Raw genomic sequence first — 25,822 nt, 5'->3', positions numbered from 1 at the left:
CTAGAGAATCTAGACAATCATGAAACCAAAAATTTGGATAAGATCATGAAGTCCTCTGTCTGAAGGTACTTTTCTCTCCTGAATTAGTCCTATATTGCTCTTAGAACAGGGTCATGAAGGGAATGTGGAAGGCAATTAGGATCCTCTACGCACAGTGGCATTCAAGAGGCTAGTAGTAGCTTTGAGGAGTCACAATCTTATGATTCCATATTGCCTGGTGAGCTTTACTTTCTGAGGGCTTCCTGAGGTATGACAATCCATGCTTACAAGCAGCTTGCTCTCAAATACCTATGAAACAAATTCCTAATTCTAGAGTCACTCCATGAATCACTTCCTCTGTGAGGTCTCATTAGGTGCCCCCTTACAAATCACATTCACACTGTACCTTGTGTTTTCCTGTGTTTCCTTATCTGTAAAATGGGGATAACAGTATCTTCCTCCCTGGGCTACTGGGACAGTTAAATGAACTATTACATACAAAGTACTTAGTGGAGTGCCTGGTTATAGGAAAAACTCAGTCAATTTTACAAATAATTTACAAATAATGATGATGATGATACTTGTCACTCCATACTATAGTTGTTGTCACTCATAGTGACCTTATATACAACAGAATGAAACACTGCCAAATCCTGGACCATCCTCACAATCATTGGCATGCTTGAGCTCATGTTGTTGTCACTGTGTCAATCCATCTAGTTGAAAGTCTTACTCTTTTCTGCTAACCCTCTTACCAAGCATGGTATCCTTTGCAAGGGACTGGTCCCTCCTGACAATATGACCAAAGTACGAGAGGTAAAGTCTTGCCATCCTCATTTCTAAGGAACATTCTGGTTGTACTTCTTCTAGGATAGATTTGTTTGTTCCATGGTAAATTCAATATCCTTCTCGAATACCATAATCCAAATCCATCAATTCTTCTGCCGCCTTCCTTATATATTGTCCAGCTTTTGCATGCATATGAGGTGATTGGAAATACCATGGACTGTGTCAGGCACACCTTAGTCTTCAACGTGACATCTTTGCTACTGTACATTTCAAAAACATCTTTTGCAGCAGATTTACCCAATGCAATACATCATTTGATTCCTTGACTCCTGCTTCCATGGGTGTTGATTATGGATCCAAGTAAAATGAAATCCTGGACAGCTTCATTTTTTTCTCCATTTACCCTGATGTTGATTAGTGATCCAGTTGTGAGGATTTTTGTTTTATATTGAGGTTTAATCCTTATTGAAGGCTGTAGTCTTTGATCTTCATCAGTAAGTGGTTTCAAGTCATCTTCACTTTCAGCAACCAAGTTTGAGTTATCTGCATATTTGCAGGTTGTTAATATGTCTTCTTCCAATCCTGATGCCATGTTCTTCTTCTTCATATAGTCCAGCTTCTTGGATTATTTCCTCACCATACAGATTGAGTAAGTACAATGAAAAGATTAAACCCTGACACACACCTTTCCTCATTTTAAACCATGCAGTATACCCTTGCTCTGTTTGAATAACTGCCTCCTGGTTCATGTACAAGTTCCTCATGAGCATAATTAAGTGTTCTGGAATTCCCATTCTTCTCATTATTATCCATAATTTGTTAGGATCCACACAATTGAATGCTTTTGGATAGTCAATGAAACACAGGTAAACATCTCTCTTGTATTTGCTTTCAGCCAAGTTCCATCTGACATCAGCAGTGATATTACTTATTCCACATCTTCTTCTGAATCCAACTTGAATTTCTGGCAGTTCCCTGTCTATGTACTGCTTCAAGTGTTTTTTTAATAATTTTCACCAAAATCTTACTTGCATGAGATATTAATGATATTGTTAGATAAGTTCCTCATTCTGTTGGATCACCGTTCTTTGGAATTGGCACAATTATAGATTTCTTGTCTCTTGGCAGGTATCTGTCTTCAAAATTTCTTGGCATAGATGACTGAGCACATTTAGTGTTGAAACATCTCAACTGGTATTCAGTCAATTCCTGTAGCCTTGTTTTTCACCAATTTCTTCAGTGCACCTTGGACTTATTCTTTCAATACCATCATTTCTTGATCATATGTTACCTTCTGAAATGGTTGAATATTGACCAATTATTTTTGGTACAGCGACTCTGTGTATTCCATCCATCTTTCTTTGTAGCTTCCTGTATAACTCAATATTTTGCCCATAGAACCCTTCAATATTGAAATTAAGGCTTGAATGATTTCTTTAGTTCTTTCAGCTTGAAAAATGTCAAGCATGTTCTTCCCTTTTGATTTTTGAACTCCAGGTCTTTGCACATTTCATTATAATATTTTACTTTGTCTTCTTGAGCCTGTGCTTGAAAACTTCTGTTCAGCTCTTTTACTACATCATTTCTTTAATTCACTTTAGCTACTTTATGTTTGGTCACAAGTTTCAGAGTATCTTCTGATATTCCTTTTGATCTTTTCTTTCTCCCTTGTCTTTTTAATAACCTTTGTTTTCTTCATGTCTGATGTCCTTGATATCATCTTCCCAACTCTTCTGGTCTTTGGTAATTGGTGTTCATGCATTAAATCGATTCCTGTGATGGTCTCTAAATTCAGGTAGGATGTAATCAAGGTCATACTTTGGTTCTTGTGAACTTGTTTTAATCTTATTCAGCTTCAACCTGAACTTCCACTAGAGCAATTGATGGTCTGTTCCACAGTCAGTCCCTGGCCTTGTTCTAACTGATGATATTGAGCTTGTCCATCATCCCTTTCCCCAGATGCATTCTATTTGATTGTTGTGTATTCCATGTGGTTATGTCTACATGTATAGTCACCATCTATATTGTTGAAAAAAGGTATTTGCAATGAATATCTCATTGGATTTGCAAAATTCTATCATGCTATCTCCAGTCTCATTTCTATCACCAAGAATATATTTTCCAAATACCCATTCTTTTTTTGTTTCCAATTTCTACATTCCAATTACCAGCAATTATCATTGCATCTATATTGCATGTTTCAGACTGCAGAAGTTGGTAAAACTCTTCCATTTCTTCATCTTTGGCTTTAGTGGTTGGTGCATACATTTGAATAATAATCTTAATGACTGTTCTTCCTTGTAGGTGTGTGGATATTATCCTATCACTGATAGCACTGTACTTCAGGATAGATATTGAAATGTTCTTTTTGACTATGAATGTGACACCATTCCTCTTCAATTTGTTATTCTAGGAATAGCAGATCATATGACTTTCCCATTCAAAATGGTCCATACCAGTCCATTTCCACTAATTAATGCCTAGGATATGGATCATTATGCATTCCATTTCATTTTCTACAATTTCTGGTTTTCCTAGATTCATACTTTGTACATTTCATGTTTCAAATATTAAAGAACATTAAAGCTGTTTCTTCTCCTTTCAAGTCATGCCATATCAGGAAATGAAGGTCTCCAAAATTCTACTCCATCCATGTCATTATGGTCAAATCAACTTTGAGGAGGTAGCTGTTCTCCAGTCATATTTTGAGTGCCTTCCAAACTGAGGAGCTCATCTTCCAGCACTGTATCACTATATTCTACTGCTTTAGGAAAATATTCAGTGGACAATTTCTTCAGAAGCAGATCACCACATACTTCTTCCAAGTCTACCTTAGTCTGGAAGTTCTGCTGAAACCTGTCCATTGTGGGTGACACTACTGGTATTTGAAATACCAGTGGCATAACTTCCAGCATAATAGCAACAGGCAAGCCACCACAATATCACAAACTGACAGGTAAGAGGTGGACTCTGTGCTATAGTTATGGATTATTCTGACTGCTAGACTTGAAAATAGTGCCCAATTCTTGTAAATTACTTTGTTGTTGTTATGTGCCGTTGAGTCAGACTCGACTCATAGCGAATTACTTTAGTACAATAAAAATTTGTTGGGTCAATGAAAATTTGTTGATGTAATAAAAGAACATATGAATAAATAAACAAACATATGAGTGAAAGAGAGAATGAGCTGCTGGATGAATGCAAGAAGCCCTTTTACAGGAGCTCTTCTTGTTCACAAGAGAAGTCCTTTGGACTGTTTATAAGAAGCTGGAAGAAGCAGGAGCTTGGGCTCAGTCACCTCCACAGCATGCCCCTTGCCAAGTACTTTCTAATTTATCACTACTCCCCCATCACTTTGTCTTTTCTTTTTCACAGCACATCTTACTATACAAAATAATTTCATTTCTTTAGTGATTTGTCTACTTTATTGCCTATCTCTCAGGCTGAAACATAAGCTTAGGATACTGGGATCTTTTCTGCCTTGTTCACCACTCTATCCTCTGTGCCTCCAATAGTGCTTGACCCACAACCGATGCTCAATAAATGTTGAATGAATGAATGAATGAATGCTCTACCAAAATAATACGATCTAGCATAAAAAAAAGTGGCATTTGGGAGTGGGAACTACTCTCCTTCCCACAATACACACACACACACACACAAACAAGAGAGTTTGTTTATTTGCACCTGAGCAGCATCCAGACCTGGTTAAGACTGCATTTGCATTTTTAAAATATATCATCTTATTTGTAAGGCCAGGACTTTGACAAAATGTTTTCAAATTTGAGTTATAATGAGCAATAGTGTGCTTTTTCTCACTAGCAACTTCAAACAGAAGAGCCTTCAACAGGCTTCCACTTAACACCTATTTTCAATTTGCAAAAATGTGTTTTTATATGTGTGTGTGTGTATATATATATATATATATATAAAATTACTTTCAACAGAACTTTTCCTTTTACAAAGGTAAAGTGATTATCACAAGAAGTAAATATATGTCTCATGTAAACATGTCCCATGCATCCAAGTAATGTGAATCTTCTGATGATAATGCAGATGTATAATGCAAAGCTGTGAGTTCAAGAGGCAAAGATGCTCTGTACTTATGATGCCTTAAATATCTTAATATGCTTCATTCTGCAACATCAATATTAACCTTAATCTGCATATGCTTTTCAATGTAATTTAGAGCGAGGCTAATAAAGACCTAATAAAATTCCCCTCCATAGAAAAATAAATTCCTCTCACTTGTCAGACTAGACACCCCATTTTTAAAAATAATTTAAATGTATTCTTAGTATATAATTGTTCTTTAATGGAATAACCATAATTAGAATTTCTTCCTAATGTGTCAGAGAAAACTGAGTAATAGGATTCATACTTACCAATGCACTTCTGAGTCTGTTGATGGGGTTGTTGGTGGAATATTAGAATTTGCTGGGTGGGTGACTGTGAAATGAACCTTGCCAGTGTATCCTGGGATGTTGGCAGAGCTAAAGCAAAGAGTTAAAGATAGAAAAGAAGAGAGACTGAAATGATGACTTGTGAAATATCATGGCAACTAGCACCTAGATATGAAAACTATAAAGGAGGATGACTCTGAGTTTTTTTGTCAGTATAGGTTCTGTATCAGTTATCCAAACAGGAAAGTGTGCAGACATGGGTACACTAATGAAGAGGTACATAGATTATATCTGTACTTTGGGACTGAAAAAAACTTATTTCAAATCCACGCTTTTCTTATTATTTTAAATTTGCATCTATTTTACATACAAGATTCACTGCTGTGGTGGGTTTCACAATGAAGAAAAAAGATAAGTTCTTTAAACAGCAGAAACTTACTCAATATCTAATATTACAGAATGCTGATTTCAATACTAGTGTGCATGTACTCTTACATTTGTAACTAAGTTATTTTTTATAAAATGTCTTTTATGTCACTATCAATGTACTACATTACAGATTTCAGATAATATCCTAAAATTTCACAAACTGAAAATAAATTTAGACCAGGTATTAACTCTATATTGGCTTGTTTAACTTCACTTATTCTTCTGCTTTCCCTTTCCTTTTCCCCAGACCCATGAGTGAGTTATGGGGGGATAAAGAAAAATGTAAGAAGCACAGGGAAGTAGTGTGAATAGAAAAAACCACTCTACAAAAGAAATATTCAAAAGAAATATTTATATAGGTAGTTCAGAGAAATGTACAGTAAGAATAACTAATATATGTGCCATTTTTATAGCATGTGATCTGCTTTACACAGATTCTTTCCTTTGGTGAGTATGACAATCCTGAGAGGTAGTAAATCTAAATTTATTACCTATGTGAGGCTCTGTCCTGTGTGCACCTAAGACGTGTTGCTTTAACCTCAAGGAATATATAAAATACTTAGAGAGTTAAGTGAAAATATAAGATTCACACTGCATTTTAAGGAGCAAGAATGTACTATATGCAAATCACGAAGTTAAGTTAAATATCTTATCAACTTTTAATGAAATTCAGCTTTTCTTATTGATTCAATGCTATAGTATATTTTTGTGCTTATTTTAAAGATGAGAAGAGATACTACCATCATGAATGTGCTGATAGTAAGGAGAGTGACAAGGATCAATTTGCAATTCTACTCTACTTGGTGGTTGTGCTTCCCATCTTGGGGGTCATTCTTTTACAACATGACACTCTTTTGGAGTGGTCCTTTATTCTAAATGATGCACAGATGAATGCAATGGGATAGAAATAGTCAAACTTCTGCCAAAGGTGAAGGTGAATCTCTTGGTTCTATATATCATAAATTCCTTACCACATACTAAGCCTAACAACACTTTTCCAGGAACCACTTCTCATAGGAGTAATCTTTGAAACATGGAGTTTAAAGTGTCACATAATGAGACATACAGAAAAGGGGTAGTGAAATGGGTAAGTTTTCAAGAGTCAAGACCAAGGCTTAAACCCCAGGACTATGCTCACCAGCTATCAGATCTGGGTCATTGACTGAATCTCTCATCTATGAAAAGGGATAAAACCATCAATCTGAAGGACATGGGTGGCAGGAAAGTGAAATAATCTATGTGAAATGTCTAGAGAAATTAATATTAATTTTAATATTGATATTGTAGGATTCCCTGGGCAGCATACAATCTTAAGCATTCAGCTATTAACTGAAAGTTTAGCATTTTGGACCCACCCAGAGATACCTTGGAAGAAATGCCTGGCAATCTCTTTCTGAAAGGTCACAGCCATAAAAAATCTATGGAGTACAGTTCTGCTGTGAAACACACGGGGTTACAGTATGTTAGAATGCACTCAACAACAGCTGCTTTTTTGTTCTGTTTTTTAATATTTCAATTTCTTGGTGTCCTAACATGCACTGATTTTTGTCAATATCAGAATGTTAGAGAAAAAAAATATGTATCAGGCAGAGAATTGTACAAATAAGCCTCATATGTCTCTCCCAACTTTATAATCTATGACTGTATAGATGATGTCTCATTGGCTTGGAGGCAATAAATTGGGGGATATCCTGATACTAATATAATGAAGAGAAATTAATTCCAAGGCAATACAAGAATAAATGGTAAAAATTAATGAATTTTCTGAGATTTGGAAGATAAGCCAGTTAAAGTGCAGGAGAAGTGCACAGTACTGGAAGCCCCTTAACTAAGGAAAGTGCTCTCAGCCTTACTCAGTCAATTGACAAATAAGGATAATACTAACTCATAGCAGTACTCAGGGATTGATAAATTAAATCAATGTGCAAGGAGTTAGCAAATCATTAGTACTCAATAGGTGCTCAACTAATTTTAGTTGAAATACAAGATTATAAAGAAATAAGACATTTACAAAATAAAAGCTGTGCCAATGGAGAATGCCGAGTTTTTCCAGTACAGATACAGTAAAGATATTAAAGCAGCGATTTCCAAATGTTGCTGCACATTGGACTCTCATGGGATCTTTACAGGGTACTGATGGTTGGCTCCTACTACCAGACCTCTGATTTAATTGGTGAAAGGGAAATGGGATTTTCAGAAGCTCTCCAGATGGTTCTAATATACAGTGAAGTTTGTAAAGCTCTACTCTAGCACTGTGTTTTCAGACTTGTTGGAGTGACCTGGGTGAGTGAACCGATGTTGCTGAATTGTAAACAGTGCCCTTCAGCTTTTTGTTTTGTATAGATCTTAAAAAACTCAATCCAAAAATATATATTTAATAAATGTCCTTCAGTTTTGCTGGGAATGATCTTGAAGAAATGTAGCTGTAAGTTAAAGAGATAACAAAAAATGAAGCTAAATTATTCATGTATATGTCTCTCCCTCAAGCATTCATTAAAGCTTCCATGCATATTACAAAGGAAATACCCTTCATCTGTGTGGGAGGTTTTTTCCACTGCCCTTAAAACACCTGCAAAATTAAAATGCCTCTAAACACAAAGTCTTCTATGAGTACTATGAGATTAGTTAACAGGTCAGGGAGAAGGATACAAGCAATTGATATGAAACATTATTAAATGGTTCTATGTGCCTCTGTAGTATACTATGACACTGATGTTAAATGGTGTTATACATTATGTTATGTTATGATATATAATATGGTGAACCAAACCCATTGCAGATGAGTCAATTCTGATTTACGGTGCCCATGTAATACAGAGTAGAACTGTTTCATGGAGTTTTTAAGGCTGTAATCTTTATGGAATCAGATTGCCAGACCATTTTTTTTTTCAGCTGAGCCACTGGTTGAGTTCAAACTGCCAACCTTTAGGTTAGTAGATGAGTACAAATGGCTTGCACTCTCCAATGACCTATGATATGATATCGAATGATAAGATACTATAAAATACAAGCAATTGACTGCTTCAACTTGAAAAAATAAATTCAGTTGCTTTTTGTAAAGCTAAATATTTGAAAACAAAGGCCTTCACCTACACTGCTTATAATCTATTCTATAAAATTTGTACATGATACCACAAGGGGTATTTTGTAGCAGGCTGATCTTATATCAAATGGAGAATAGTCTCTGATGGACCCTTTACAAATCTGCTGCTACTGGACTATTATACCTTAGATAGAGGAAAAAAGCTCTTAAAAATACTGACATATATATGTTTTGAAATGAATTTCCAGGTTAGTTGCTTATAAAAAGATATCCCCCCCCCCCAATTCGAGGAAGGCAGAGAAAAGCAAGCACCAATTCAAGAATGAGAAGTGTTCATTTTTGCCTTTTCTCCATAGCTTCTGTCCTTCAAATATTCTCTTTTGTATCCCTATTCCCAAATAAGCCTGGATTTGGCTTAGTAATGGGTAAATTTTAATAGCTTATTGCCTAAGTTTATGACTAATTAGTTTGCTCAAGAAAGCATAATAAAATATGTTGTTGTTAGGTGCTGTCAAGTCAATGCTGATTCATTTCTACCCCATGCATCAGAGTAGGACTGCCCTATAGAGTTTTCTAGGCTTAATTTTTCTGAGAGCAGAGCTTGCCAGGTGTTTTCCCCATGGAGACACAGGGTGGGTTTGAACCATCAACTTTTGCTTAGCAGCCATTTGCTTAACCATTGTGCCACAATGGCTCCTGTATAATAAAATACACATTAAATAATTACACAAAATAAAGCAGCTTAGTTCAGTTAGAAAAAAAAGTAAAAGCATATAATTAAAATCTAAATAAAAAATAAAGAGAATGTGGGGAAAACCATGTTATATATAGAATATATGTAGATCAAATTTACAATTTTTATCTTTATAATAAAAAAAAAGAAGTAGTTGCAATGGAGTAGTTCACAGGTGACCCTATGTGTATCACAGTAGAACTGTGCTGCATAGGGTGTTTAATAGCTGATTATTCGGATGTGGATCACCAGGCTTTTCTTCCGAGAAACCTCTGAGTTAGCAGCCAACAGCATTAACTGTTTGTACAATTCTGTATTATAGATGTGACTAACACTTCTTGTGTGCATACTATATTCCAGGAACCCTTCTAATATTTCAACATGTATCAATATATTTCTCACCCAAACCCTGTATAGTAGCTACTATTTCATCCCTGTTTTATAATTGAAAGAATTGAGACAGAGAAAGTAAGATGCCCAGAGACAACCAAGCTCACAACTGGTACAACTGGATCCAAACCCAGGTGGTCTGGCTGCTAGGTGGGCACCCTGCTGGCCTCTGAACAAAACCAGAAGTCCTGGGCTTTAAAGATGAAGAGATAAAATTGAAAGAACCATTTGCATTTCTGGGAAATCCCCCTCTTGCTCTTACACACATGGCCTCCAGTCTAGCTAGAAGTGTCTTGTATTTCAGGGTATGCTCTTTGAAGAACATGGCTGTGCATACAAGTTCAGATCAATTTTACAATCTTTCCTTGATCCCTGGTGGCACACTGCTTAAGCGGTCAGAGGGAGAAGGATGTGGCAGTCAGCTTTGGTAAAGGTTAGAGCCTTGAAAATCCTATAAGGCTGTTCTACTCTGTCATATAGGTTTGCTATGAGTAAGAATCACCTGGTAGGCAATAATTTTGTTGTGGTAGTTTTGTTTTGTTTTTTTCTTGAGAGGTATTCTATGTCAAAGGAGGCCTAGTGGTGCAGTGGGTAAGGCAATTGACTGCTGACGTGAAAGTCAGTGTTTCAAACCCACCAGCTACTCTTGGGGAGGAAGATGAAGCAATCTAATTCTGCAAAGATTTATAGCCTTGAAAACACTATAGGAATTGCTATAAGTCAGAACCGACTCAATAGCAGTAGATTTGGTTTGGTTTGTATTCTATGCCAGGTATAGTTCTAGGCAGGATTTAAACAGGCCTGGCACCTGAAAGCTTTAAAAAATAGTGTAAAAATTTTAAAAAATGCATTGCTAAAAGTTGAAACAACCGAAATGGGGCAAACACCATTTGATTTAAACTAAGAGATGGAGCATGAGAAGCCTACAGGCAAAGCCTGTTTATTGTGCCTGTCTTGCAGGGTTATTGGAGGAGGTGTTGATATTTTAGAGGTAAAGTACCTGCCTTAATGCCTAGCAGGCAGTACATGCAGTATAGGTGCAATAAGGAATGCTAGAAGTAGGGGTAGGCAATACATGCAGTATAGATGCAATAAGGAATGCTAGAAGTAGGGGTAGGGAGACAAAATAGGCAAAGGTGGGAAGAAAACAGGAGGGGAAAAAATTATTATTTTTACTGCATTATTGTATTATTATCATGTGGTGGTTATGTGTGTGTGTGTGTGTGTTTCCTCCTTTGTTCTTATGAGCTTCAGGTCTTACATTCAGAAGGGGACACAGAAATAATATAACCTAAGGCTTTGTATTTTAGATGAGGCTGAAGCCCAAGGTACCACTTACTTGCCAAAGGCAAATGGCTTTTTCATGTGGATGAAAGGTAAGGTTTGACACAGTGGGTGAGAAGACCTGTTTTTTGGCCTACTCTTAGCCACTCCTGAAATGAGTGATCTTGGGCTCCTTAGTCATTTACTCTGGCCTCAGACTACTCATTTGTAAAACAGGGATAAAACTGCTTCCCAAAGGTCTGGTCTCATCACACTATTTTGACAAACAAATGAGAGAATAGATGTGAAAGTACTCTGAAAGGCAGAAGTTCTGGGTTAGTGTAAGGAACTACTATTCATAGTGTTATTCTTTTAACCTGGTTTGTGGTGAGGATTTTTTTTTTTTTTTCAAAGGTGCTACAAAGCACAGTAACTGGCAGGCCACCTCCCTCCTTTAGCTTTAGACTTCTGCCAGGAGCTGCCTGGGGGGCCATTTGGACAACTGCTTATTAGCAAATGTTCCCCACAGAAATCATTGAAGTAAAAGCACAATAAATACGAAACTATGTGAGGCTCTGAAATTAAAGATATCAACTTAGAAGACAGTACAGCGAAGGAATCTTTGTCATTTGGAAAATCAGGAAATAGTGACTGGAAAAATCCTAGGCTTGGGATCTGAGGAGTTTTCTGCCAGCTTCTGCTTTAATTATCTCCACTCCCTGGGCAGACTGCTCTCAGCCTCAGTTTTCCTACTGGTAAATCACAGGAGCTAGACTAGTTGAGATGCTTATATATAAAATCCTAGTTAGCTTCAACATTCTAGAGTCAATGCCCAAAGGAAAAGCATGGTCAGCAGCTACTACTTTCATTTTCTTAGGAAAACATAAGGGTTAAATGCTTTTGATTCTGATTTTTGACAGATTTGCTGTTACATATAATTTAATAAGGAGCTCTGGTAGCCTAGTGCCTAAGGCATTTGACTGCTAACCAGTCACTCCTCAGAAGGAAGGTTGGGCAATCTACTTCCATAGTGATACTGCCTCAGAAACCCAAGGAGGGGTTGCTATGAGTCGGATTCGACTTGACGGCAGTGAGTATAATTTAATAGTTATATCTCTAAAACTGATAGCTAATGAATACAAAGCATTTGCAACTACATGGCTCTATAAAATACTTACTGAAAAAAAAAAATACTAACTGCTGAATCTCGTTTCATTAAGCTCTTACAAAGAAAATAACTTGATGACTAAGGGTTTATTATTATTTTTTAATATATATATATCTATTACTGTAATGCTATATATTTTTGTATCTATACATATTTCAGGAGCTCCGGTGGCATAGTGTCTAAGGCTTTTGACCGCTAACCAAAAGCCTGGAGGTTCAAACCCAACAACCACTCCTCGAAAGGAAGATTGGGCAATTTACTGCCATAGTAATACCACCTAGGAAACCCAAGGAGGGGTCGCTATTAGTAGGCAATGGCAGTGAGTTTTTAGTTATACATATTTCAAAATAAAAATTGAAAACTAATTTTTCCATGTTAAATGTTAAGATTCTGTTAAAGATGAAAACAGATTGAAAGATACTTTACAACGTTGGACGCCCTCTAGTGCCCAAATTGAGTAAGAACAGTTAAGGTCTTCAATTCCCATTATCCACTCAAAATTTCACATCTTTAAAAACAGAAATTAATAGTAAGATAAGCTAGAATAGTATACTCCTAAGTTTATTCAACCAAAATGATATTTTTTACATCAAATTTTAAAAATTCTATCAGATTGCTCTTTGCTCTCATTGAAGAATGACCCAAAAGAGTACATTTTGATATTTTAGCAAAAATACATTATAAAACATTTCAAAATTCAAATACACATTTCAAAGTAGAAACACTATTAAATTATCATGCCTATAAAATATTTAAAATTGAATTTATCCTCATATACTTCCTTTAATTATTTTGTTGTTATTGTTGTTAGACACTGTTGGGTCGGCTCTGACCCTTAGCAATCCTATGCACAACAGAATGAAGCACTGCTCTGTCCTGCACCATCCTCATAATCCTTGCTATTCCTAAGCCCATCGTTGCTGCCACTGTGTCAGTCTGTCTCATTGAGGGTCTTCCCCTTTTTCACTGACCCTCCACTTTATCAAGCATGATTTCTTTCTCCAAGGTGTGGTCCCTTCTGACAACATGACCAAAGTAGGTGAAATGAAGTCTGGCCATACTCACTTCCAAGGAGCATTATGGTTGCACTTCTTCCAGGACAGGTTTGTTAATTCTTCTGGCAATCCATGGATGTTCAGTGTTCTTTGCCATCACCACAACTCAAAAGCATCAATTCTTCTTCCGTCTTGCTTATTTGCTGTCCAGCTTTCACATGCATATGAGGCGATTGAAAACACCATGATTGGGTTAGGCTCTGCACTTTAAAAAGGTATTTTGCAGAAGATTCCACTGCAATATAACATCTGATTTCATGACTGCTAGTTCAATTGATGTTGATTATGGATCCAAGTAATACAAAATCTTTGACAACTTCAAGCTTTTCTCTATTTATCGTGATGGTGATTATTGGTCCAGTTGTGAGGATTTTCATTTTCTTTGTGTTGAGGTGTAATCCATACTGTAGACTGTATTGTTTACTCTTCATCAGTAAATGCTTCAAGTTATCTTTACTTTCAGCAAGGAACGTTATGTCATTGGCATATCACAGGTTGTTAATGAGTCTTCTTCCAATCCTAATGCCACATTTTATTTCATTGAGTCCAGCTTCTCAGATTATTTGCACCGCATACAGATTGAATAATTATGATGAAAAGATACAACCCTTACACACACCCTTTCTGATTTTAAATCACGAAGTATCCCCTTGTTCTGTTTGAACGACAGGCTCCTGGTCTGTGTACAAGTTCCTCATGAGCACAACTAAGTGTTCTGGAATTCCCGTTCTTCTGAATGTAACCCATAATTTATTATGATCCACACAATGGAATTCCTTTGCATAGTCAATAAAACACAAGTAAACATCTTTCTGTTATTCATTGCTTTCAGCCAAGATCCATCTGACATCAGCAATGATATCCCTTGTACTTCACTGTCTTCTGAATCCAGCTTGAATTTCTGGAAGTTCACTGTCAATACACTGCTGCAACCATTTTTTGAATTTTGTTTGGCAAAATTTTACTTGAGTGTGATATTAATGATATGGTTCAATAGTATTCACATTCTGTGAGATCACCTTTCTTTGGAATGGGTAGAAACATGGCTCTCTTCCAATCAGCTGGCCAGATAGTGGTCTTCCAAATTTCTTGGCCTAGAAAAGTAAGTGCCTTCAGTGTAACATCTGTTTGTTGAAACATCTCAATGGGTATTCCATCAATTCCTGAAGCCTTGTTTTTTTTTTTGCCAGCTTCTTCAGTGAAAGTTCAACTTCTTCCTTCAGTACCATCGGTTCTTGATCATATGCCTCCTCCTGAAATAGATGAACATCGACCTATTTTTTTTTATAGTGACTCCATGTATTCCTTCCATCTTTTTTTCTTTTTAAATTTTTTATTGTGATTTGGGTAAAACTTTACAGAGCAAGTTCATTTTCCAAACAGCAGTCATACACATTTTGTCTCATGACATTGACTGCATTTCCCCACAATGTAACATCTCTCTTCCCACTTCCTCCTAATAGTTACCTCTTCCCTGTATCCTTCCTTCCCATGCACTCCTACCCCCTAAGCTGTCTCCCTGTGCAAGGATTGCCCTTCTGTTCTCCCACAATTGATTGCTTCAAACAGTGTATCAACCTAATGTAATTGTTCAGCCCATATGCCTGTCTATTATTTGTCTGGAAGCCACTGGAGTGAGTTCAATTCTAGACCTGAAGGGTAGCTAGAGACCATAGCCTCAGAGGTCTCACTGGGCTCTATTAGACCAGCAAAGTTGGTCTTTTTTTTTTTTTTTTAATGATTTTAAGTTTTGTTCCACATTGTTCTCCTACTCTATCCAGGATCTCCTGCACCGATTTCCCTCTGAGTGGCTGACAGTGGTAGCTGGGCACCATCTAGTTCTTCTGGTCTCCTGATCATATAGGCTGGGGATTGTATGGTCTAGCAGTCCCTTATACTATTTTTTTCCATACATCTTTGATTTTCTTCATTCTTCTTTGCTCTGCATGAGGAGAGACCCATCATTGCATCTCGATGGCTGCTTCCTAGCTTTTAAGATCCCAGTTGCTACTCTCCAAAGTAGGATGTAGAACAATGTTTTTGTGTAGTATGTTATGCCAATTGAGCTTGATGTCTCCTGTGACCATGGTACTAAGCCCACAGGTCCAACTACTCACTCCCTTCATCCTTCCATCTTCTTCTGATGCTTTCTGCATTCTTCAATATTTTACCCAATTTTTCAGTGTTGCAACTTGAGGTTTGAATTGTTACTTCAGTTCTTTCAGCTTGAGAAATGTCGATTGTGTTCTTTCTTTTTGGTTTTCTAACTCCAGGTCGCTGCATGTTTCATTATAATAATTGACTTTGTCTTCTTGAGCTGCTCTTTGATTATCTTCTATTCAGCTCTTTTTATCTTGTCATTGCTTCCATTTGCTTTAGCTACTCTCCATTCAACAGCAAGTTTCAGAGTCTCTTATGACATCCATTTTAGTCTTTTCTTCCTTTTCAGTCTTTTTAATGATCTTTTCACTTTCTTCATGTATGATGATGTTTGTGGTAGTTAAGGTTATGTGTCAACTTGGCTGGGTCTGGTTTTGCATGGCTGAGCAGCTAGATGTCATTATTCCTCATGATAAGACTGGCAGGATCTACTGGAGCAAGTGAGTAGCTGCCTTACGGATGTGGTCTGCTACCAGTATATAAGAAGCTTTGAGGAAGGGTTCTAGGTTTTGGCACACTTGAATCCTGCATGTAGCTGAGTTGTTGTTCAGCAGCTTGCCATGTTGCCTGCTGATCTTCAGACTATTAATGAACTTGAGGTACTGGCCTGCCATGTGGTTTGATAACTTTGGGACTGTGCCATTTGATTTGTCAACCTCAGCAGCCAGCAGCTGACTGAGATAAAAGAAGCCTCTAGCTTCAGTGGTCCTGGAGCAAGAGGCAGAGCTGAAGCCCAAGTTCCAGGGGCTTTCACCCAGCCCCTAAAGTTCACATTTGAACTTAGACTTCTAGACTCTAAAACTGTAAGAGACTAAATTCCTGTTTGTTAAAGCCATCCACCTGTGGTATTTTCTGTTAGAATGGCAGTAGAGAACCAAAACAATGTTCTTGATGTCATCCCACAGTTCATCTGGCTTTTGGTCATTGGTGCTCAATGCATCAAATCAAAGTCATACTCTGGCTCTCATGGACTTATTTTAATTGTCTTCAGCCTCAGTTTGAACTTGCACAGGAGCAATTGATAGTCTGTTCCACAGTCAGCTCCTGGCCTTGTTTGGCTGAAGATATTGAGCTTCTCCATTGCTTTTTTCCACAGATGTAGTCGATCTGATTCCTGTGTATTCCATCTGGTGAGGTCCACATGTATAGCTGACATTTATGTTGTTGAGAAAAAAAAAAAAAAAGGTATTTACAATGAATAAGTTGTTGGTCTTGTGAAATTCTATCATGTGATCTTTGGCATTATTTCTTTCACCATGGCCATATTTTCCAACTGCTGGTGAGTCTTTGTTTCCAACTTTTGCATTCCAATCACCAATAATAATCAATATATACTGATTGCATGTTTGGTCAATTTCAGACTGCAGAAGTTGGAAGATATCTTTAATTTCCTCCTCTTTGGCTTTGGTGGTTGCTGTGTAAATTTGAATAGTAGTAGTATTAACTGGTCTTCCTTGTAGGAGCATGAATATTTTTTTATCACTGACAGCATTGTCCTTGAGCAAAGAAATTGAAACATTCTTTGGACAATGAATGTCATGTCATTCCTCTTCAATTTGTTATTTCTGGTATAGCATATTATATGGTTGTTTAATTCAAAATGGCCAAAACTAGTCCATTTCAGCTCATTAATGCCTAAGATATCAGTCTTTATGCATTCCATTTCATTTTTTGACAACTTCCAACTTTCCTAGATTCATACTTCATACATTCCATGTTCCAACTATTAATGGATGTTTGCAGCTGTTTCTTTCTGAGTAGTGCCCCATAATCAAATGGAGGTCCCCAAAGCTTTATTCTATCTAGATTATTAAGGTTGACTTTCCTTTAAGGAGACAGCTCTTCCCCAATCGTATTTTGTGCATCTTCTGGCCTGAGGAGATCATCTTCCAGCACTATATCAGACAATGTTTCATGGCTATACATAAACTTTTCCAGTGATATATTGGACGGTGTTTCTCACTGCTATTCATAAATTTTTCACTGGCCAGTTCTTCAAGAAGTGGATGGCTCCTTCCTTCTTCCAAGTCTATCTTAGTCTGGAAATTTCACTGAAATGTATCCACCATGGGTGACCCTGCTGGTATTTAAAATAGTGGTGGCATAGCCTCCAGCCTCACAGCAACACACAAGCCACCACAGTACAAAAAACTGAGAGATGAGTGGTGGTTAATTCTTTTGTTGTTGTTGTTGTTACGTGCCATCTAGTCGGACCCGACTCCTAGCGACCCCTCCTTGGGTTTCCGAGGCAGTATCACTACGGAAGTAGATTGCCCCATCTTCCTTCCGAGGAGTGGCTGGTGGGTTTGAACTGCCAACCTTCTGGTTAGCAGTCAAGTGCCTTAGGCACTATGCTACCAGAGCTCCTGGTTAATTCTTTTAGGCTTATTATAAAACCAGAAACCAAACTCACTAACATCAAGTTGATTCCAACTTATAGTGACCCTTGTTGGGTTTCTGATGCTATAAATCTTTATGTAAGTAGATTGCCCCATCTTCCTTCTGCAGAGCGGCTAGAGGGTTTGAAGTACTGACCTTCAGGCTATCAGCCAAGTATCTTATCCACTACACCACCAGAGCTTCTTATTTAATAGTTATAATTTCCTTGCCAAACTTATGTAAGAAACATACCAACTGACCCTTCCTCAGGTCTCAGCTCAAATAGTAGTCTACACATAATGTGGGTGAAAGCAATTTCTCAGTATGCCATGCTTCAAACACACTAAGTTAAATGTTTATGAATTATTTCATTCTGCTTTGTCTTATAACTATTTGTGTACATAGCTTATCTATCCTCCCAAATTTTTAGCTTTTTGACAGCAAAATCTTTACTTCTTTTTATTTTTTATTACCGTGTTTCATAGCACAGTACCTAGGACATTATAGGTAGTCATTTTTTTCTTTATTGATTGAATTAGGTAGACTCATTTAAGTCTTTGTTAAGATAGGTTATGTAAGTATATGAAAAATTAAAGTTGCTTGTGAAACATATTTTATGTTTTGGCCAAATAATAACTAGACAGTCAAATAAATAAGGTAACACAGAAAGGTTCAAAATTATGTAGAACATATTATTGCACTTAACAAATAATATAACATGTCAGTAGAAGGGCAATTAATGTGAAATTTAACTAGTTTGCCTCATGGGCACAATTGATGTTTCAAAACAATAGAAACTAATTAACATTTAAAATCTTATCATGATTCATGCTATTATCTTGCATGAAATCTTCTGCAAGTTTCGTTAATCATTATAGAAACTGATGGTAATGTCAATAATATTGGCCTGGTCAGCAGAATAATGAAGAGGGCACAGGACTCCATGTTTGAGTCTGTCTTACACATCCTAGGAAAGTTATTTAACCTCAGTCTCCCCACTGGCAAAACTGAAGTAATAAAGACTGTGGTGATGGATCCCAAATATCAAATGGTGGTACTTTGGAGGTCCTTCATAAATCATATCTAACTAGTGCCCATTTTTTATTTCAGTTGCCTCTTATAATAAACATCCCCTAGGGCTGCTGAACTGAACATGACAATTAACCAGGGCAGTGTTCTGGAAAGCAAACACTAGCATTGAAAAAAATTCATATATCTTCCTCTTTTTTTTATGGGTCAATGCATTTTTTTTTTTTTTTTTTTTTGCAGTGTTCCCTCTCCTCCCCTCCCACCCCGGGTAACAAAGAAAGTTTCATTCCACATATAAACCTTTCCTTGACTTTTTACAATAATGAACTAATACTATATTTGTCCTTCTGTGATTGATTTATTTCACTCAGCATAACATCCTCCAAGTTCATCCATGGTTACATGGTGTTTTGCAGATTGTACATTATTCTTTAGGGCAGCATAATACTCTATTGTGTACCAAAGTTTGGTTATCCATTCTTCTGTTGATGGGCACCTAGGTTGTTTCTATCTTTTTGCTATTGTGAATAGTGCTGCGATGAACATGGGTGTCTATATATCTGTTCTTGTTCTGGCTCTCACTTCTTTAGGATATATATCTACTAATGGAACTGCTGGGACAAATGGTATTTCTAATTCCAGCTTTTTAAGGAATCACCATACTGTTTTCCCCAGTGGTTGTATCATATGACAGTCCCACCAACAGTGTGTGAGAGTCCCAATCTCTCCACATCCTTGCCAGCATTTTTACTTTCTATCTTGTTGAACTTTGCCATCAGTGCTAGGGCCAAACGGTATCTCATTGTTGTTTTGATTTGCATCTCTCTAATGGCCAATGATCATGAGCATTTCTTCATGTATCTGCTTGCCGCTTGAATGTCCTCTTTGGTGAAGTGTCTATTCATGTCTTCTGCCCATTTTTTAAATTGGATTATTTGTCTTTTTGTTGTTGAGATGTTGGAGTTTTCTATAAATTCTTGAGATAAGTCCCTTGTCAGATATGTCATTGCCAAATATTTTTTCCCAATCTGTAGGTTCTCATTTGACTCTTTTGGAGAAGTCTTTGGAAGCACATAAAAATTTAATTTTTAGAAGGCCCCATTCATCTAGTTTATCTCCAGCTATTTGGGCATATCGAGTTATGCTTGATAGTCTATTTATGCCATATATTAGGGCCCCTAAATTTGCTCCTAGTTTTTCCTTGAAGAACTTTATAGTTTTAGGTTTCACATGTAAATCTTTGATTCATCTGGAGTTAGTTTTTGTGTATGGTGTGAGGTAGAGATATTGTTTCATTTTTCTGCAAATGGATATCCAGTTTTGCCAGAACTATTTGTTAAACAGAGAATCTCTTCCCCATTAGATTGATTTTGGCTCTTTGTCAATCTAGTCCATTGGTCTATGTGTCTGTTGTTGTACCAGTACCAGGCAGTTTTGTCTATTGTGGCTGTATAGTAGGTTTTGAGATCCGGCAATGTGAGACCTCCTACTTTGTTTTTCTTCTTCAATAATGTTTTGCTTTTCTGAGGTCTCTTCCCATTCTATATAAAGATAGTGATTGATTTTTCTATATCCTTAAAGAATGTTGATGGGATCTGTATTGGGATTGCATTGAATGTACAGATTGCTTTGGGTAGAATTGACATTTTCACAATATTCAATCTTCCTATCCACGAGCATGTTATGTTCTCCCATTTACATAGATCTCTTATAGTTTCTTGAAGTTGTCTTATATAGTTTTCTTTGTACAGGTCTTTTGTGTCCCTGGTAAGATTTATTCCTAAGTATTTTACTTTTTTAGTAGCTATTGGAAACGCAAGGAGGGGCTGCTATGAATCAGAGATGACTCGACGGCACATAAGAACAACAATAACAACATTGTAAATGGTATTTATTTCCTTATTTCTTTTTCAGTAATCTCTTTGCTGAGGTAGAGGAATCCAACTGATTTTTGGATGTTGATTTTGTATCCTGTGACTATGCTAAATCTCTCAATTAGTTCCAGTAGATTTTATTGAGTCTCTTTGTTTTTCTACTTATAGGATCACATCATCAGCAAATACAGATAGTTTTATTTCTTCCTTACCAGTGTGGATGCCTTTGATTTCTCTTTCTTGCTTTATTGCCCTGGTTAAGACTTACAATACAATGTTGAATAGAAGTGGTGATAGAGGGCATCTGTTTTGGTTATCTAGAGCTGCAATGACAGGAATATACCACAAATGGGATAGCTTGAACAAACAGGTGTTTATTCTCTTACAATTTTGGAGGCTTTGAGTCTGAGTTCAAAGTGCCAGGCTGTAGGGGCTGGGTGAAAGCCCCTCAACCTTGGGCTTCAGCTCTGCCTCCTGTTCCCAGCCCACTGAAGCTGGAGGTTTTCTTCACTCAGCCAGCTGCTGGCTGCTGAGGGTGACAAACCCAAGGTTGACAAGTAAAAAGGCACAGACCCAATGTTAACAAACAACATGGCAGGCCCCTAATTCAAGTCCAGATGAAGTTGAAAGATTGGCAGAGCATGGTAGACTGTTGAACAATGACTTGGTTACATGCAGTGTTCAAACATGCCAAAAGGCTAGAGACCATTCCCAAAGCTGTTTGTTATATACGGAAAGGAGTCAGCATCCCTAAAGCAGCTACTCAGCTGTTCCTATAGATTCCACCAGGGAGTTAATTACCAGTCTCACCATGGGGAATAAGTACATCCAGCTGCCTAACCACTCAAACAGGCCCAGCCAAGTTGATACATAAACTAAACTATCACAGCATCCTTGTTTGGTTCCTGTTCTCAAGGGAATGGTTTTAATCTCTTTCCATTGAGAATAATGTTGGCTATTGGTTTTTCTTTTTGTTGTTGGGTGCTGTCGAGTTGTCTCCAACTTGTAGTGACCCTGTGCACAGCAGAACAAAAGACCATCTGGTCCCACACCAGCTCTGTGATCCTTGCTATACTTTAGCCCATCACCACAGCCACTGTGTCAATCCATCTCATTGAGGGCCTTCCCCTCTTTCGTCGATCCTCCACCTTACCAAGCATGACATCCTTCTCCAGGGAATGGTCCTTCCTGCTAACATGACTGAAGTAGGTGAGATGAAGTCTGGCCATTCTCACTTCCATGGAGCATTCTTGCTGCACTTCCTCTAGGACAGATTTGTTAGTTCTTTTAGCCATCCACGTACTTTCAACATTCTTTGCCAGCACCACAACTTAAAACCATCAATTATTCTTCAGTCTTCCTTATGCATTGTCCAGCTCTCACATGCATATGAGGCCATTAAAAATATCATGGCTTGTGTCAGGTGCACCTTAGTCCCCAAGGAGACACCTTTGCTCCTCAGCACTTGAAAGAGGTCCTTTGCAGCTGACTTGCCCAGTGCTGTACATTATCTGATGTCCTGACTGCTGCTTCCATTGGCGTTGATGTAGAACCAAGCATTGTGAAGTTTCTTACAACTTCAATCTTTTCTCCATTTATCATGATGTTGCTTATAGGTCCAGTTGTGAGGATTTGTTTTCTTCATATTGAGATGTAATCCATACTGCAGACTGTATTCTTCAATCTTCATCAGTAAGTTTCTCAAGTCAGTTTCCATGTGTTTGCTCTTTTTCCATTTATCTTTCTATTGTTGATTTCTAATTTTATAGCATTGTGATCTGAGAAGATGCACTGCAGTATTTCAGTGTTTTAAAATTTATTAAAGCCTGCTTTATGGCTAACATATATGGTCTGTCATGAAGAATGTTCTATATGCACTGGAAAAGAATGTCTATTGTGCTGTTGTTGGGTGAAGTGCTGTGTAAATGACTATAAAGTCAAGTTGGTGGATTGTGTTGTTTAGCTCTTCTGTGTCTTTGTTGAATTTCTTTCCAGTTGTTCTATCTGTGATTGAAAGTGGTATGTTAAAGTATCTTACCATGACTATGGAGTCATCTATATGTGTTTTTAGTTCTGTTTATGTATTTTGGGGTTCTTTCATTGGGTGGATGATATTTATTATTGCTATGTCCTCTTGTTCAATTGATACTTTAATCATTATATAATATCCTTCCTTGTCTCTTATGGTAGTTTTTGCCCTAAAGTCGATTTTATCAGAAATCAATATTGCCACTCTTGCTCTTTTTTGGTTGCCATTTGTTTGATATAACTTTTTCCAACATTTGATTTTTAGTCTTTATTTGTTTTTGTCTCTAAGGTATATCTCTTGTAGACAGCATATTGGTGGGTTATGTTTTCTTATCCACTCTACAACTCTCCGTCTCTTGAGTGGTGCATTTAATCCATTGACCTTCAGTATAATTAACAACAAATATGAACTGGTTGCTTTCATTTTGTTATGTGTTTTTTCATGGTGCTCCTGGTTTCTTTGTTCCATACAATTTTCTGTGCTGAGTTTATTATGTTTATGAATCATGTTATCATTTCCTTTGTTGCTATTGTTTTAGTATTTGCTAAATATTTGTGCTTGTCCCCTTTTTTACTGTGATGTGAACATTTATCTTTTTTCTTTGAGGTTATCCTGTGATTTATACTTTTCTCCTCGAGTTGAGAACAGTCCATTCTATCTTGCAACTCTCTTGATTTCCTCACTACTTAGAAGTTCTGTAACTACACACTTTTTTCCCTCTTATTGATTTGTAGTTGTCTTCATTTTCCAATTGATGTCTCTGGTTCCCTGTTTACAATCTTGTAAGCTTATTTTACTTTGAATACTTCCATAGCTGTGTTGGTTTCTGGGTTATGTCATCTTGTATATTAATGGTCGGCTGTTGTTTGCTATTTTTGGTTCTTTGCTCAAAGGACCCCTTTTAATATCTCTTGTAAGGTTGGTCTGGTTTTAACAATTTCCCTTAATTTTTGCTTATCTGGAAATCTCCTAATTTCGCCCTCATATTTGAGGGACAATTTTGCCAGCAATGTAACTCTTAGTTGGAAAGTTTTCTGTTTTATGGTTTTATATATACCATCTCTGCCTTCTCACTTTCATGGTTTCTGCTGAGAAATCAGAGCTTATTCTTATTGGTTGTCCTTTATAGGTAACTTTTCATTCATCCCATGCTACTTTCAGGATTCTTTCTTTGTCTTTGGTTTTGATGAGTTTGATGATGATATGTCTTGGTGATTTTCTTTTGGGGTCTATCTTGTTTGGGGTTCATTGGACTTCCTGAATGGATATATTGTCATCTTTGATCATATCAGGGAAGTTCTCTTCCAACAAACCTTGGACAATTTTCTCATTGGTTTTATTTTTCTCTCCCTGTTCTGGAATTCTGATTACATGTAGGTTATTCCTTTTGATGGTATTCCGCATGAACCTTCGATTTTCTTCATTTTGTTTTGATCTTTTTTTCTGATTGAGCCCTTTCCAAAAAAGTATTCAAGTATTTGTCTTCAATCTCATGAACTCAGTCCCATTGATTCAGTTCTATTCCTTTGCCCTTTCAATGTGTTATCTATTTCTGAAAATTTAGTATTACTCTTCTGGATGTCTATCTGCAGATTTTGTATCATATTTAGTTTTTCATTTATTTTGTCATTTTGTTCTTGTATTTTCTTCCAATATTGTCCTAGGGGTTTGTCTGTTTTCCTTAATTTTGTCAGTGTTTTCCTTGATCTGGCTCTCAATCCTTTGAAGATACCTAAATATAATTCTTTTGAATTTCTTATCAGGGAGTTCCAATGCTGCTTCTTCCTCAGGGATGTGTTCTGGGTCTGTATCCTGATGCCTTGTTTCTCCTGCTTTATCTTGCTTCTTTGTATGGATAATAATGGTCTGCTGTCTCCAAGATATTATGGTGGTATTGTATTTAGATCTCTGTTAACTGTTTGTGAAGAGCAGTTAAAGGTGAGTCAGCTGTTCTTGGTGGTCATTTATCATTGGCCAGTTGGTAGAAAAGGCAGTGGTGGCTCTCACTCAGTAAGTAGAGCTACAGGATGTGTGGGTATGGTTGTGTCGTATGGGCACAGTTGCTGTCTTGCACTCAGACAAAAACAGCAAGTGAAAAACCATCAAAGAAGTAAAAGTAAGGAGGTTCCGGCAAGATGGAAGACTAGGCAGAAAGACTGAACAGACCCTCTTCAACAAAGAAAAGGGAAATCAATTAACACAGTCACAGAAGATAATCTTGGACCTCTGAGCCTAGAAGGGAAGGATATAGAAGTGGACTAAACCCCAACTAGCAGAAAAATTTGTGTGAAAATACCAAAAGAGGAGACATACGGAGCTGTGGTCTGGCAGTGATCCTGACGGCACAGACAGCTTGGAGATTCCTGAGAGCTGGTAGGACCTAAGAATTAACCTAAAAAATCACCCTGCTAGCCAGGGACTGCACGGAGGACAGTGCACGGTGGCTGGGGAACAAACAAAGAAGGTGAAGAGAAAGGTGGGCTGAACTGTGGAGTTTTGCCAGTCCGGAGAACACCACCATTTTGAAGGTTTAAAAAGCGGTTTGACTATTTTGGATATTTAAAGAGACAGCGCTTTCACAGATTCCTGGGGCTTAAGAACACGTTCTGCTTTCCAGCAACCCCAAGGACACTCGGGGCCTGCAAGACTGAAAAGGAAAAATATTCTTCTTGTTACTACACTCTACACTGGCTTGGTGAATGGAAGTGTGGCCATCCCCCACTCCCACCTACTTTCTGGGCCCACAGGAGCTCCATCACACTCTGTGTTATCAGATGGAGTCTGGGCGCCCTACCCTGTCCTCCACCAATTTTTTTTTTTTCTTTTTTATTTTCATTTTTTTCTTTTTCACTTTCTTTATTCTGGTGATTAGTTTGTTTGTATTTGTCTGTTTTAAAACAACTGATATTATTAATACTTTTGTCCTTTTTATTATTATTCTTAATCTTCCCCTACCAGGTCCTAGTTTTCAGCATATTTTCTTTTCCCTGTGCCTGGTTAAAATATTTCACCCCCCAAAAAAATTAAAGGATTTTTCCCCCCTTTTTTCTCATGATTAAACCCATTCTTTGTTTTTCTTTTTGCATTTTTCCTATTTTT

The 25,822-nt window shown here is 37.3% G+C and overlaps 1 protein-coding gene across 1 annotated transcript in view; it reads right to left on the bottom strand.

The window, feature by feature from the left end:
* SPATA48 (spermatogenesis associated 48) overlaps positions 1 to 25,822 on the bottom strand; it is a 191,187-nt gene that overhangs the window by 11,126 nt on the left and 154,239 nt on the right. The window contains exon 8 of the mRNA XM_007943934.1: positions 5,154 to 5,261. Coding sequence (XP_007942125.1) covers positions 5,154 to 5,261 — 108 coding nt within the window. The remainder of the gene's footprint in view (positions 1 to 5,153; positions 5,262 to 25,822) is intronic.

The sequence above is a fragment of the Orycteropus afer genome, unplaced genomic scaffold, assembly GCF_000298275.1.
Source record: "Orycteropus afer afer isolate SDZICR_OR568_19922 unplaced genomic scaffold, OryAfe1.0 scaffold00115, whole genome shotgun sequence".
In the NCBI taxonomy this organism is placed as follows: Eukaryota; Metazoa; Chordata; class Mammalia; order Tubulidentata; family Orycteropodidae; genus Orycteropus; species Orycteropus afer.
This window is presented reverse-complemented; position numbering and strand designations above follow the sequence as displayed.